This window comes from Cupressus sempervirens, chromosome 9, assembly GCF_028749045.1.
Source record: "Cupressus sempervirens isolate cs-2001-9-10 chromosome 9, ASM2874904v1, whole genome shotgun sequence".
Classification (NCBI taxonomy): Eukaryota; Viridiplantae; Streptophyta; class Pinopsida; order Cupressales; family Cupressaceae; genus Cupressus; species Cupressus sempervirens.
In genome coordinates this window covers 698,599,916-698,612,502 of record NC_143126.1, presented here as the reverse complement: position 1 = coordinate 698,612,502, position 12,587 = coordinate 698,599,916, and the positions used below count along the sequence as shown (strand labels likewise).

General features: G+C 32.0%; 1 protein-coding gene across 1 annotated transcript; it reads right to left on the bottom strand.

Moving 5' to 3' along the window:
* Positions 1 to 9,457: 9,457 nt before the first annotated feature.
* LOC149540641 ((R)-mandelonitrile lyase-like) lies at positions 9,458 to 12,094 on the bottom strand. Its single transcript, XM_089802723.1, has 4 exons — positions 12,025 to 12,094; positions 10,936 to 11,595; positions 9,666 to 10,512; positions 9,458 to 9,506 (listed from the first exon to the last, which is right to left on the bottom strand). The coding sequence occupies exons 1-4, from the start codon at positions 12,092 to 12,094 to the stop codon at positions 9,458 to 9,460; spliced, it is 1,626 nt and encodes a 541-aa protein (XP_089658849.1).
* Positions 12,095 to 12,587: the final 493 nt, after the last annotated feature.

Here is a 12,587-nt window from a genome sequence, read left to right as displayed (position 1 = left end):
AAGCTATATAATCTATTGCACTTCCACCACTTCCATTGTCACCATTGTTATTTGGTTTACTCTATTGCATGGTTGGAAATAGAGTAACCATCTTTGTGTTCCACCACTCTGTCCAGTTTGGATGACAATAATTTATTTTTAGAAGCATTATTCTAATATCTATTTTTTTTTTTTCTTCTAAAATCTAAACATTTTTTTCCCAATTATGTTAATCCTATCTTGTCATTCATAATTTTGATAACATAGCATCTATGATTAATCATTTCATGAGAACATGGTAGATAATTTTAAACTTACCTTGCAGGAATGTCTATTTTGACAAAAATGTGAAAAGGAAATAGATTTCTGCTTTTACAGATTCCCCTTCCTTAGCCATGCTTATAGCAATAAGAAAATACAGATGATTCCCTCTTCTATGAATTTCCTCCTTCAACGCTTACATGTACATCTACAAAAATGTAGAAGATATCGCATATAAAAGTGTTCTTGTTATTGAATATGTTACCTGTGCCTATGTAAGCAGACAAAGGAGATACAAATATTAACAATACTGAAGAAGATATATAATAACTATTTACAACTACATACATGAAATCCACTTCCAATAAGCGACATATGAATGTCAACTGTCAACGCTTACATCAACCGTGTGATGTAAATTTTAATTTTTATCTGTTTGAAAAAAATATGCAACAAGGGTGACCTTTCTTCATGCCATTCTCTTCTCCATACCTAAGTCACATTTTGTAGGAGTTTATATGATGGGTGGGCAGAGGCACACAAAAATAAAATATGAATGCAATGTGTTGCAGCACAATAAAAATTAATTGCATTTGATTACTTTTTGATTGACCAAAAATGGATACATAGCACTCCCTTTTATAGGTAAGTTCACAATATTCTAGAGATATCTGACATTTGCCAACAAGACAATTATCTGTAAAGTTTTGGAAACTAATACACCTGACACAACCTAAACCTAAACCTAAAATTCTAAAAAACATTTAATGATAGATATGATTAAATAGGTTTTAGGAGTAGAAATTAATATTTCTAACACTCTCCCCTAATTTCTACTATCAACTATTACAAGCTTCTTTAATATTTACAACTCTTAGAGCCTCCTTCAAAATTTCAAACTGTACTTGTGGTAAGGCCTTAGTGAAGATATCTGCAAGTTGCTCCTTTGATCTACAATGCTATAGATTAATTTCTCTATTATTAACTAGCTCTCTAATAAAGTGATACCTTGTGTCAATGTGCTTTGTCCTCTTGTGAAACACATGGTTCTCTGAAACTGCAATAGCAGACTTGTTTTTACAATAGATTGTAGTAGGTCCATCTTGAGCTTGCATTAAATCTTTCAAAATCGTTCGCATCCATACTACTTAAAATTTTGTTTTTGTTCCTGCTACATACTCTACTTTAGCTGATGAGAGAGTTACTACAAGTTGCTTCTTTGATGCCCAGGCTACAACACCTATCCAAGATAAAATGTATATCCAGATGTGCTCCTTCTATCCTCAGTATTCTCTACAAAATCACTATCTATATATCCAACCAATTGAAAATCATTTGAAGTAGAATACAATATGCCATGATTCATAGTTCCTACAATATATCTCAATATTCTTTTTCGTGCTTACCAATGTGAGGTCTTTGGTGAATCCATAAATCTAGAGATTAAACTCACTCCATACATAATATATGGCCTATTTTTTGTAAGATACATCAAGATATTGACCAATTTTTTGAATATAGTTGAGTCAAAAGCTTTCTCACTATCTTCTCTACTTAGTTTTTTGCCTACTATAACAGGTGTAGAAATAGGACAACAATTTATCAATCTAAATTTCTTTGGAACATCTTTTGCATATTTACTTTGACAAATAAAGATTCCTTTTTCATTTTGAGTAACTTCAAAGCTAAAAAAATATTTCATCAATCCTAGATTGTCATTTCAAATTCCCTTTTCATTGCTGATTTAAACATGTCAATAGATAAATTGCCTATGAAGATCAAATCATCAACATATAAACAAACAATCAAAATTTGACCTTGTTCATTGATCTTGGTATATAATGTAAGTTCATTGGTGCTTCTCTTGAATCCATTCTCCATCATGTACGAATCTTTTATGTTGTACCAGGCTCTTGGAGCTTGCTTCAATCCATAGAGTGCCTTCTTCAACTTATTAACTTTGTCTTCGTGTCCTCTTATTTCATATCCTGGTGGTTACTCCACATAGACTTCTTCATCCAAATTTCCATTCAAAAATGTTGATTCGACGTCCATTTGGTGAACCATCCATTTGTTTTGAGCTGCAATAACTAATACTATTCTGATAGTATCAAGTCTTGCTACAGGTGCAAATGTCTCATTATAGTCAACCCCATAATCTTGTGAAAATCCCTTAGCAACTAACATTGCCTTATATTTGTCTACATCTCCATTAGCTTTAAACTTAGTCTTATAAACCCATTTTACACCAATAAAATCTTTGTTCTTAGGAAAATCAACTAATTCCCATGTATCATTTCTCTCAATTGATTCTATTTCATCATTCATTGTATTAATCCAATGTTCTTCCTTAATTGCATCTTCAAAATATATAGGATCCTTAGAAAATAAAGCAAAATTTGGTTACAAATATATTTTACTTCCTTGATCATAAATCTCATTCAAGCTTCTATTTTTCTTGCTTGTAATCATTGATCTCAGTTGTGCAAGTGTAGGGTTTGAATTATTACTTACTTGTGAATTTGAAGATTCTCTATGCTCAACTTCATTTTCTAATTGATCTCCTTGTGGACTTTGTGGTGGAGTTCCTTCTTGGTCACTTAGTTGATTATCTTGATCTTCATGACCCTTTTTATCCTTCTCATCATATGGTATTGTTGCAGCACCTATAACATTTGTATCTATATTTTTATCCCAAGATTCATCCTCTTTAAATAAAACATCCCTACTCACAATGACTTTTCTAGTGATAGGATTAAACAACCTATATGCCTTTGATTTCTCATTATAGCAAACAAAAATGCATTTCTCACTCTTATCATCTAACTTCTAGATTCTTTAGGAATATGTGCATATGCAATATAACCAAATAATTTGAGATGAGAAACACTATGAATCTTACCACTCCATGCTTGTTGTGGAACCATGTCCCTCACAATCTTTGTTGGACTCCTATTCAAGATATAAACAACACAAGAAACTACCTCAGCCCAATACTCATTACGAAGATTCTTACCTTTCAACATGCTCGTTTCCATCTCCATTATTGTTCTATTCTTTCTCTCTGCAACACCATTTTTCTATGGTGTGTAACTAGTAATAAATTACTTTTTGATTCCATGATCCTTGCAATAATCTAAAAATTCATTTGACTTCTCCTCCTCTATCAGATCTTAATAGCTTCATAGGTAAACCACTTTGTTTCTCAACACAAGACCTGAATTCTTTAAATTTGCTAAAAGTTTCAAATTTATATTTAAGAAAGTAAACCCATGTCTTTCTACTAAAGTCATCAATAAATTGTGATATTGCTATCAAGATTTAACTGTGTGATTTCCGAGTCAAACTCATTGACCCATGTTTCATGAGTAGTGATTCAACATGAATCCATCTCTCATGAGAATAAATGGAACACTTAGCACTCATTGGATCTAGGTGATTCTCACAAGGGTGAAGCATCGAGACCAAGTGTTAAGTGCTCTAATGAGTGCTAAGTGTTCCATTTATTCTTATGAGAGATAGATTCATATTGAATCACTACTCATGAAACATAGGTCAAATAGCAATATCACAATTTGTCCTGATGTGGAAATTATCTCCTACTTATCAATTGATGAGCTTAAGGGGCTTTCTAATGAATGATTCATAAGGCACAACACTTGGTAAAGGTTTTACAAATGGGGTTGTAAGTTTGAGTTTAACCATGGAGGAAATTTCATAGTTAAGCACGCTCAAGCTGGAGTAGTACTGGGATGGGTGACCTACCGGGAAGTCTTGGTGCTTCACCCTTGTGAGCATCACCTAGATCTAATGAGTGCTAAGTGTTCCATTTATTCTCGTGAGAGATGGATTCATGTTGAATCACTACTCAGGAAACATGGGTCAATGAGTTTGACTCAAAAATCACACAGTTAAATCTTGATAGCAATATCACAATTTGATTTGCTATGTAAATGATCTCCTACTCATCAATAAATGTTAATAAATAAATTCTCCCCCTAATGATGGTGTTTTCATTGGACCACATATATCTAAATGCACAATTTCTAAAGGTACCCTTGCTCTATATGACATCCCTTTTGGAAAACTCTCTCCATGATGTTTGGCCAAAATACAACTTTTAGTTGTTATAGCTTCTCCTTAAATGTATTGATTTCTTCTTCCTCTTGAATCTAGACTCCCTTCTTTTTTTTGAAAATTATTTCTACCTCTTTCTCTTCCTCTAAATCCAACATTTCCTCTTCCTCTACCTCTACCAAATGTCATTTGTGTTTTGAATGCATTCTCCAATGAATTACCATTACGCTTGTTCAACCTGTCTTCACAATTAGATCCAAACACCTCATCTATAGATAATGTTGTTAAATCTTTAGATTCTTCAATTGCAACCACAACATTATCAAATTTTGGAGGCAAACTTCTTAAAATCTTTTCTACAACTTTCTAGTCAGAAAGCTCATCACCATTCATCCTTAATTGATTAATCACATTCATAACATGATTTGAAAACTGCTCTATAGAGTCAAAATCCTTCATTTGTAAATTCTCAAATTATCTTCTAAGTGCTTACAATTTAACAATTTTTACCTTACTTGTACCTTGATATGCAGTCTCAAGAATGTCCCAAGTTTGCTTGGCTATAATAGCTGGCTTAATTTTCCAAGAACTGAGTCATCCAGAGCTTGTCTAATAAGCTGTAAAGCTTTTTTACTCTTCTACCTATTTTCATCAAGTTTATTCTTTTGATTAGCATTTAAAGTAGACTCATCTACAGGTTCAGTATAACCAGTTAAGATAATATCTAATAACTCATAGGAATCAAATATAAGCTTCATTCTAAAAGCTCAATCATTATAATTCTTTTTAGAAAATATTAGAATTGAAGCCTGAAAACTCCCAAGCCATGCCTGATAGAAACTTATAAACAAAATTCATAGATATAACAAACCCTAAATAGGGCAATAAGAAACTCACTAATCTCACAATAACTTTCTATTCCCTTCGTCTGCTGCAATCCTCTTTACGTACAATCCTTCAAAGACCTCTTCTTAACCAAGCTCTGATACCACTTTGATGGGTGGGCAGAGGCACATAAAAATAAAATACAAGCACAATGTGCTACGACACAATAAAAATTAATTGCATTTGATTACTTTTTGATTGACCAAAAATGGATACATAGCACTCCCAAAAATATCAAACATTTGCTGACAAGACAATTATCTACAAAGTTCTAGAAACTACTACAGTTGACACAACCTAAACCTAAACCTAAAATTCTAGAAAACATTCAATGACAGATATGATTAAATAGATTTTAGGAGTAGAAATTAATATTTCTAACATTACGATGGTTAAATCACCCCAAAGGTCAAGACATTTTTCTGGGAGATAAAATGGGAAAAACTATTGACTGCCAGAGAATTAAAAATAGCATACGTAAAGGAATATATTCCTTCAAGGCCAAAACCATGATTCTAAAGAAGCTGTATAATGTAGACAATGATGACGATAAACAATGAAAAGGAGCAAACAAAATAAAGGCAGAGACCCTTTTATTATTAATACACCAAATCCATGACTTGGGTGTAAGAGACTAATATGCTTTAAATTGACATTATGGTACAATGAATTACTTTTTTCATCAAATAAATATAAGGCATAATCTAAACAATCACAGTCCATACTGGATACAATAACAATGCTTCATTCTTTCTTGGGTCACTCTCTCGGACAATTGTATGAAAGATGAAAACAAATAGAAGATGAATAGAAGAAAATGCAAGATAGATTATAGAGCACTAGAATAAATGCACAAACCCTAGTCTGCCTCTTCTATTCTTATTCCTTCCTGACACAATTCAAGAAGAAGAAATTCCTCTTATTGCATAGGGTTCTCTGAACCATTCGGCAGAGATGAAAGTGGTAAAAACAAAACTCTAAAAAACATTCAAAGTATTCTAAAATTTACAAAGATAGATATTGCACCTGACCCTGCTCTATCATGTTGGAGTCATTCTAAATCTACCTGCCTACCACCCATGAATGCCCTCATTTAGGCTTATAAAAGTATAAGTTATAGTCAACCACGTTGGTAGGTATGTGACCGTATGGCAGTCTTCTCTAATGAAGAGATACACAACAAAGACATCCAACTGTCAAAGGTTAGCGCAAACACATGAAGTGGTTGATAACAGTTTTAAAATATTTGAATGGGAAAAGAATTTTTTAAAAAATTAATTAATTCTGGAATTTCTAGAAGACTGTAGAATTTGGTAGAAATTTAATACTATCTAAGAACTAGTAGCTCCAATCTCCATTCTCGCTCACAAGTCTCCATTCTGGCTCACAAATCTCACAAGCTCTCTCGTTTTTTTTCGTTTTTTTTTCCCAAATCTGTTAGCGAGTTCAATTCTTTTAATAACTCTGTAAGTGATGTCAGTTTGAATTGAATATTTAAAGTCATTCGTTCACCCACGATTAAAGATGAGAACGGAGAATTTTGTCACGGCAACATGGATGATTTTATTTGAAAACAAACTACTTGCGTATTACTAGAAGTTTCAAATCACGTTGAACTCCGATTTTTTAAGATATTTAATGCAAGGCATCTATCATTATGTTTAGGGCATAGATGTTTTAGGTTGGGAATGAGGAGTTTCATTTTGGTCATTGACTTTGAATAATTTCGTATTGTCTTTGTAATTAGTAAAATATTTATATATTAAGAGGTGGATATTTAATATAAATTTAGCAAAATTATAATTATTAACTGTAAAATTAATTTGAAAATTGAATTATTAACTTTAGACTTATATATTTAAATAAATTTTTTTTAAAAGTTAGTTAGTTAATAAGCTTGTATGGGTCAAATCCTTGCAAAAGTTCATAAGAGTGAGGTGAGATGGGAAGCCTTGGAGAATAGGTGGATTCATGGTTAAAGAATAAATTCTAGTTAGATGTTGAAACAAATAATTAAACATAAGTCAAGCTTGTGTCCGTAGTAGTTTAAATGACTAATTTCAATGTTGGGACAAATAATTAAGAAAAAGTCAAGGTTGTTTTGGTTGTACTTCAGATGGTTGGAAGATTAAAGTTATAGTTGGGGGCAGACACACAAATCATGAGTTAATGCCTTTGGGAAAGAAAGTCTCATGTATGGAAAATTGATAAGATAATCACTATTATCAAGAAAAAAATAGAGGTCTTTAGCAACAACCAATCATCTCATGTTTATAAGGAAGAAAATGTGGGGGTTGACTCTCTATCCAAATAAGCATCTAACAAAGAAAACTAAGTCACAAAGGTGGACTAGTGGTACTTAGGGAAGGCAGTCACAATGGAATAATTCCTCAAAGGAAGTTGCTAAGGGCTCATTTCGCAGTGGGAATATGAGTGGAATAGGCATATGTAAATTCTTAAAATTTTAAATTCTTCATTTGGGTGCACCAAATCATAATTGCAAATAGGAATGCGTATTCCATTTTGGTCAAAAAAATGAATATTTGCAATTCCACCAAAATAGGTAGAATTGGAATACATATTCCTATTCTAGTTTTATTTTTTTTTTAAAACATAAATTTTTAGCTCTGTGAATTTCCCATCAAATTCTAACTAAACAAAACAAGAATAGGAATATGCATCCCCATTTTCCATTCAAGAATAACAATTTCAATTCTCATATTTCTATTTTTGCAGCCAAACAAACCCTAAGATAATTAAATTCCTAGAGAAATGGAAAGAGAGGAAGGCATGAGATGAAAAATAAAATAAAATTCCTAATAAGGGTTGATGTGGCATGATCTAGGTCATCCACTACTACTTTCATCTAAGCCACTCATCATATTTGATGACTTGTATAAAGGCTTCACTTCTTATTTGTAAAAGGAGGAATTTTTTGAGATTATTTCTATGAGCAGATGAGACAATAGAATTTTCATTGAAATTTGGTGAATACTTGATGTGTTTTAGTGTTTGTTTGTTATCTTAATTCTCTCATTTAGATTAAAATAGCTTAGATAATCTATGGTGATTACAATAGAAAATATGATGGTGTTTTGATAAATTTATTTGGTTCATAGTTTTGGCATTTTAAGGAGTCAGAATCATTGTGCAAAGTTAGCTTGAACCTTATGCATACATATGCTTGACTTTTATCACTTACATATACTATTCTTTGTTGGTGCTTGTAGTGGTATGAAAATATCTTGCATAACCTTTGAAGATTGCACTAGTTCACACATAGTTGTAGTATAACTAACTGGAGTTGAGTAATTATGGAACTTGTCCACTAGAGTACCATCTATTGTTATAACAACCCTTGGAATTAGAATAGAATTTATAAAACCTATTCCCTCTCATTTCACTACCCTTAGGATTATAATAGAATTTATAAACCCTATTCCCTTTTTATTTCAACATATTATGTAAAAGTTTGAATAGAAGAACTTAGTTGCACAACCTTTTGATGGCTCCCGCATGCAACATGACTTGAAATCAATATGAGAGAATATAGCAAGACCCTTTGTGATCATCAAGAAATCACCGCAACTAGAGATCTTATCTACACTCATGACCTGGCATAGAAGAAACCTCGGAGTCATGGTATGATCTTCTCACAATCTTAGCATACATAAGACTTTGTTCTATGGGTCATAAAACATGTATCAACAAGACTTTGTATTTTTAATCATACAATAAATTAACTAAGAAATGTGATTACACAAATGTAGATACATCTTTTATTTTACTTTATTATCAATGACTACAAGAATTTGAGGTCATGTTGAACTTTGGTGGGGACAACAACAATACTACCAAAAACCAAAACACTTAATGTCAAACCATATTTATTTCAATTTTTTACTATTAAATATAAATTTAGTTTAAGTAATATTAGACACTTTAGATCCATTGATCATATTATATTAAATATTCTTAATGAGATCAAAATGTATACTCTTTTTTCTATTAAAAAAAAATAGAAATTCATTTTAAACATCTTACAATTTGTATGCCATTAGTATCAAAACTATATTATAAATTATATTAAATAAATAATAATAATTTATTAAATAAACACTATTCAACTTTATAACTCTTCATGTAAAGGTTCATAAGATTTTATTTAATTAATATTGTACTAAGTATCAATTCACATCCAATATATAATATTGAGAAGCTCCCATAGAAAAGACTTTTGAGAAAGAAATAAAAGTTAATCATGTGCAAGTCCACGTTCTTGTAAAATCTTTACTCCTACATATCTGCAAATTTACAAATACAATTAGTAATATAATCAATAACAATAAAATAATTTAAATTAAAGTCCAAATTAAGAAATAAAATTAGTAATATAACAAATAACAATTAAATAATTAAAATTAAGTAAACAAAAAAATTCAATGTTTATATTATATAAATACCTTCCAAGCATCATAGTCGTTGCCTGTGGGTTAGTTCCAGGGCCATCCTTGAAAGTGGAACCATCAATAACCCTCAGACCAACAACACCTTTAATCTTATAAGAATGATCAATCACAGAATCAATCTCACACCCTCCATGAAAGTGCCACATAGTAGCAATATTATCTTTACAAAACTTTCCCAAAGCTGTCTCATCTGATTTATTATTGGGTAGATTTGGCCCAATGAAATGTAACCCACTTATGCCACTAGACTTATTAAAGGCAAAATTCTGGATAGAATTTGTTTCACAAATATCATATAGTACCTTAAGTCCTTGCACACATTCTTGCAGATCTTGAGGTTTGGAATAGTAATTATAACGAACAGAAGGATTATCTCTAGGATCCTTACTAATCAGACTTAGATTCCCTCTTGATAAGGGAAAAGCTACCTTCTGAAATATTCCACCACCATATTGTTTAACGAGATTAGACCCATTTGAGGAAACGTTTTGCACAAAACTACTACCATATATGTAAAGCTGAGAATCATTCAGAATGCCCACTACTTGTATGCTAGAGGGAACAAATGGTGTAGGAGACTCTATTGCTATTGTTGCACGAGGATTATCTTGAATTCGTTTCCCTACTGAAGACACATGTTTTAGAACAGATATATTCAATTTTTCAAGATCTTGTGAGGGACCTATTCCACTTAAGAGCAATAGCTGAGGACTTCCTATACTTCCAGCAGACAGAATCACCTCACTGCAACCGGATGATTCATTAATTAATACCTCATGAGAACTACCTTCAAATCCTTGAATAGAATTGATGAATTCTACACCACGAGCCTGCAACTTCCCTGCAACGTTCAAGATTTTAGAACAACATTATGATGTGGTTATAAATAAAGGTGTAAAAACAAATATTCTGATTTGACATATGTTGAGACGAAGATTTTCAAGACAAATCAATCCACAAATCTGTACAAAATTAGCAAACAAAATGTTTTGGACTTGTGATTAGGGTTTCTTAGGTGTTATTAATTGATTTCTTTTAGAAACACCTAGCAACTAATTGATTAGGGTTTGTTAAGTGCTATTAATTTAACTATTGATTGAGAATAAATCTAGACTGTTCGGTTTCCGATTACAATAATCTAAAATAGTATAGAATTGTCACAAAATCAAAGAATGCGATTGAAAACAAAATTCAATACAAATACAAACTACGGAGAAAAAGTGATAAACAAAAAAATACTTGGCTTGGTGGGTAATCATCTAACCTGATGAAGATTTGAAGAGAACTCTAGAGGCAGTAGCATTGAGGAGAACGACAATATTATCTGGATTTGCATACTTCAGTAGATCTGCAGATGTGTGTCTTTTGCCATTGTTATCAAAGGTGGAAGCACCAATCTTGGTGCCCTCCAAGTGATCCACAGTATACCCATTGTAAGGAACCACTCCTGCTTCAACAAGGGCATCTTTCATAGCCAATGACCAGCGAGAAAGGGGATCTGGTTCAAAAGCATTCATTTTCTCCACCCAAAGAAAAGACTGATTCACCAGTTTCTCATCCCATCCCATTCCTCGAATATATTCTAAGCTTGCTCTGCTGTAAAACCCAGCATTAATGGCAGTTCCGCCTCCTAAAACTCTGGCTCTGTCAACCTGAACTCCATCCTCTGTTAAAAAGCCCTGAGCTATGGAAGTGTAATTATCTGTCTCTTGCAATGCCTTGCCAAAAGCACTGGCATTCTCAATGTCAGGATTTCCATAAGGAGAACCTCCTCTCTCCATTAACAAAACAGTGAAGTTTTGTGAGAGAGTTGCAGCGAGAGGACAACCAGCTGCACCTCCTCCAACTACAATATAATCATATCTTTTTGCAGCTGCTTTCTCAGGATCATTAGTCATAAATGGATAGGGATAGATCTCAGCACCTAGAATTTTCCACCATGCCAAAGTTATTAAAATCTAAAATAATATCACGTAACCCTAAATTTGACCACCTTCATCTAGCAATTTACAGCATATGACATACTATGATTTTACAGCCCTAGTATTCTGCATGCATACTTCTACAAACTATTACCCTAACAAACTGAAAAAGAGATGTATAACAGCCCTTATCTCAGAACATAAGAACATCATTTGCTCTGTCAAAAAGAAATTAAAAATTCAAGAAAAACCATAGAACAATGTTGATTTGAAATTCCATGAAAACCCGAAATAAATATGTATGACATTGTTAATATCAAAACATAAGATCATTATTTGCGCTTATTAAATCTCATTAGCTTTTGAACCAAAACCTTATTTCAATGTTGATTTGAAATTCCGAAACAATTAACTGAAACATTTCTACGAACCAGCTGTGGATGTTGCTGCCTCCATGCTGGTGAAGAACATGAGCCATGAAATAAGGAGTAGAATTTCCATTTCTGCTCACAAAGCTTCTTGGCTTTCCTTGAGAAAGGCCTTGCTCGTTTGATCCATTTATAATTGTTGCTCAGCAAGTTGTATTAAGCGCGTATATGTTTACTATTGCCACTTGAAAGAAACAAAACCTTCAATAAAACAACTAAGCTTAAAACTTAGGAAAGGTTCATGTATCTTATTCGTTGACTTTATTAGATAGAAATATTTATATATTAGATATAATATATGTTGAGTATTAGCAAAGTTCAAGTAGTTTTTGGTTGACTTTGTAAAATAAAAATATTTATATATTAGATATGATATATATTGAGTATTAGAGAAAGTTCAAGTATTTTTTGGTGGACGTTTAAGGTAAACTAAAATATTTATATATTTAATATATAATATATGTTGCGTTTCTTTTTCTTTAAAAAAGAATCTTATATCTTATCATTATTTAAAAGTTAGTTCATAAAAAATTAATTATATTAAATATATAAATATTTTAATTACA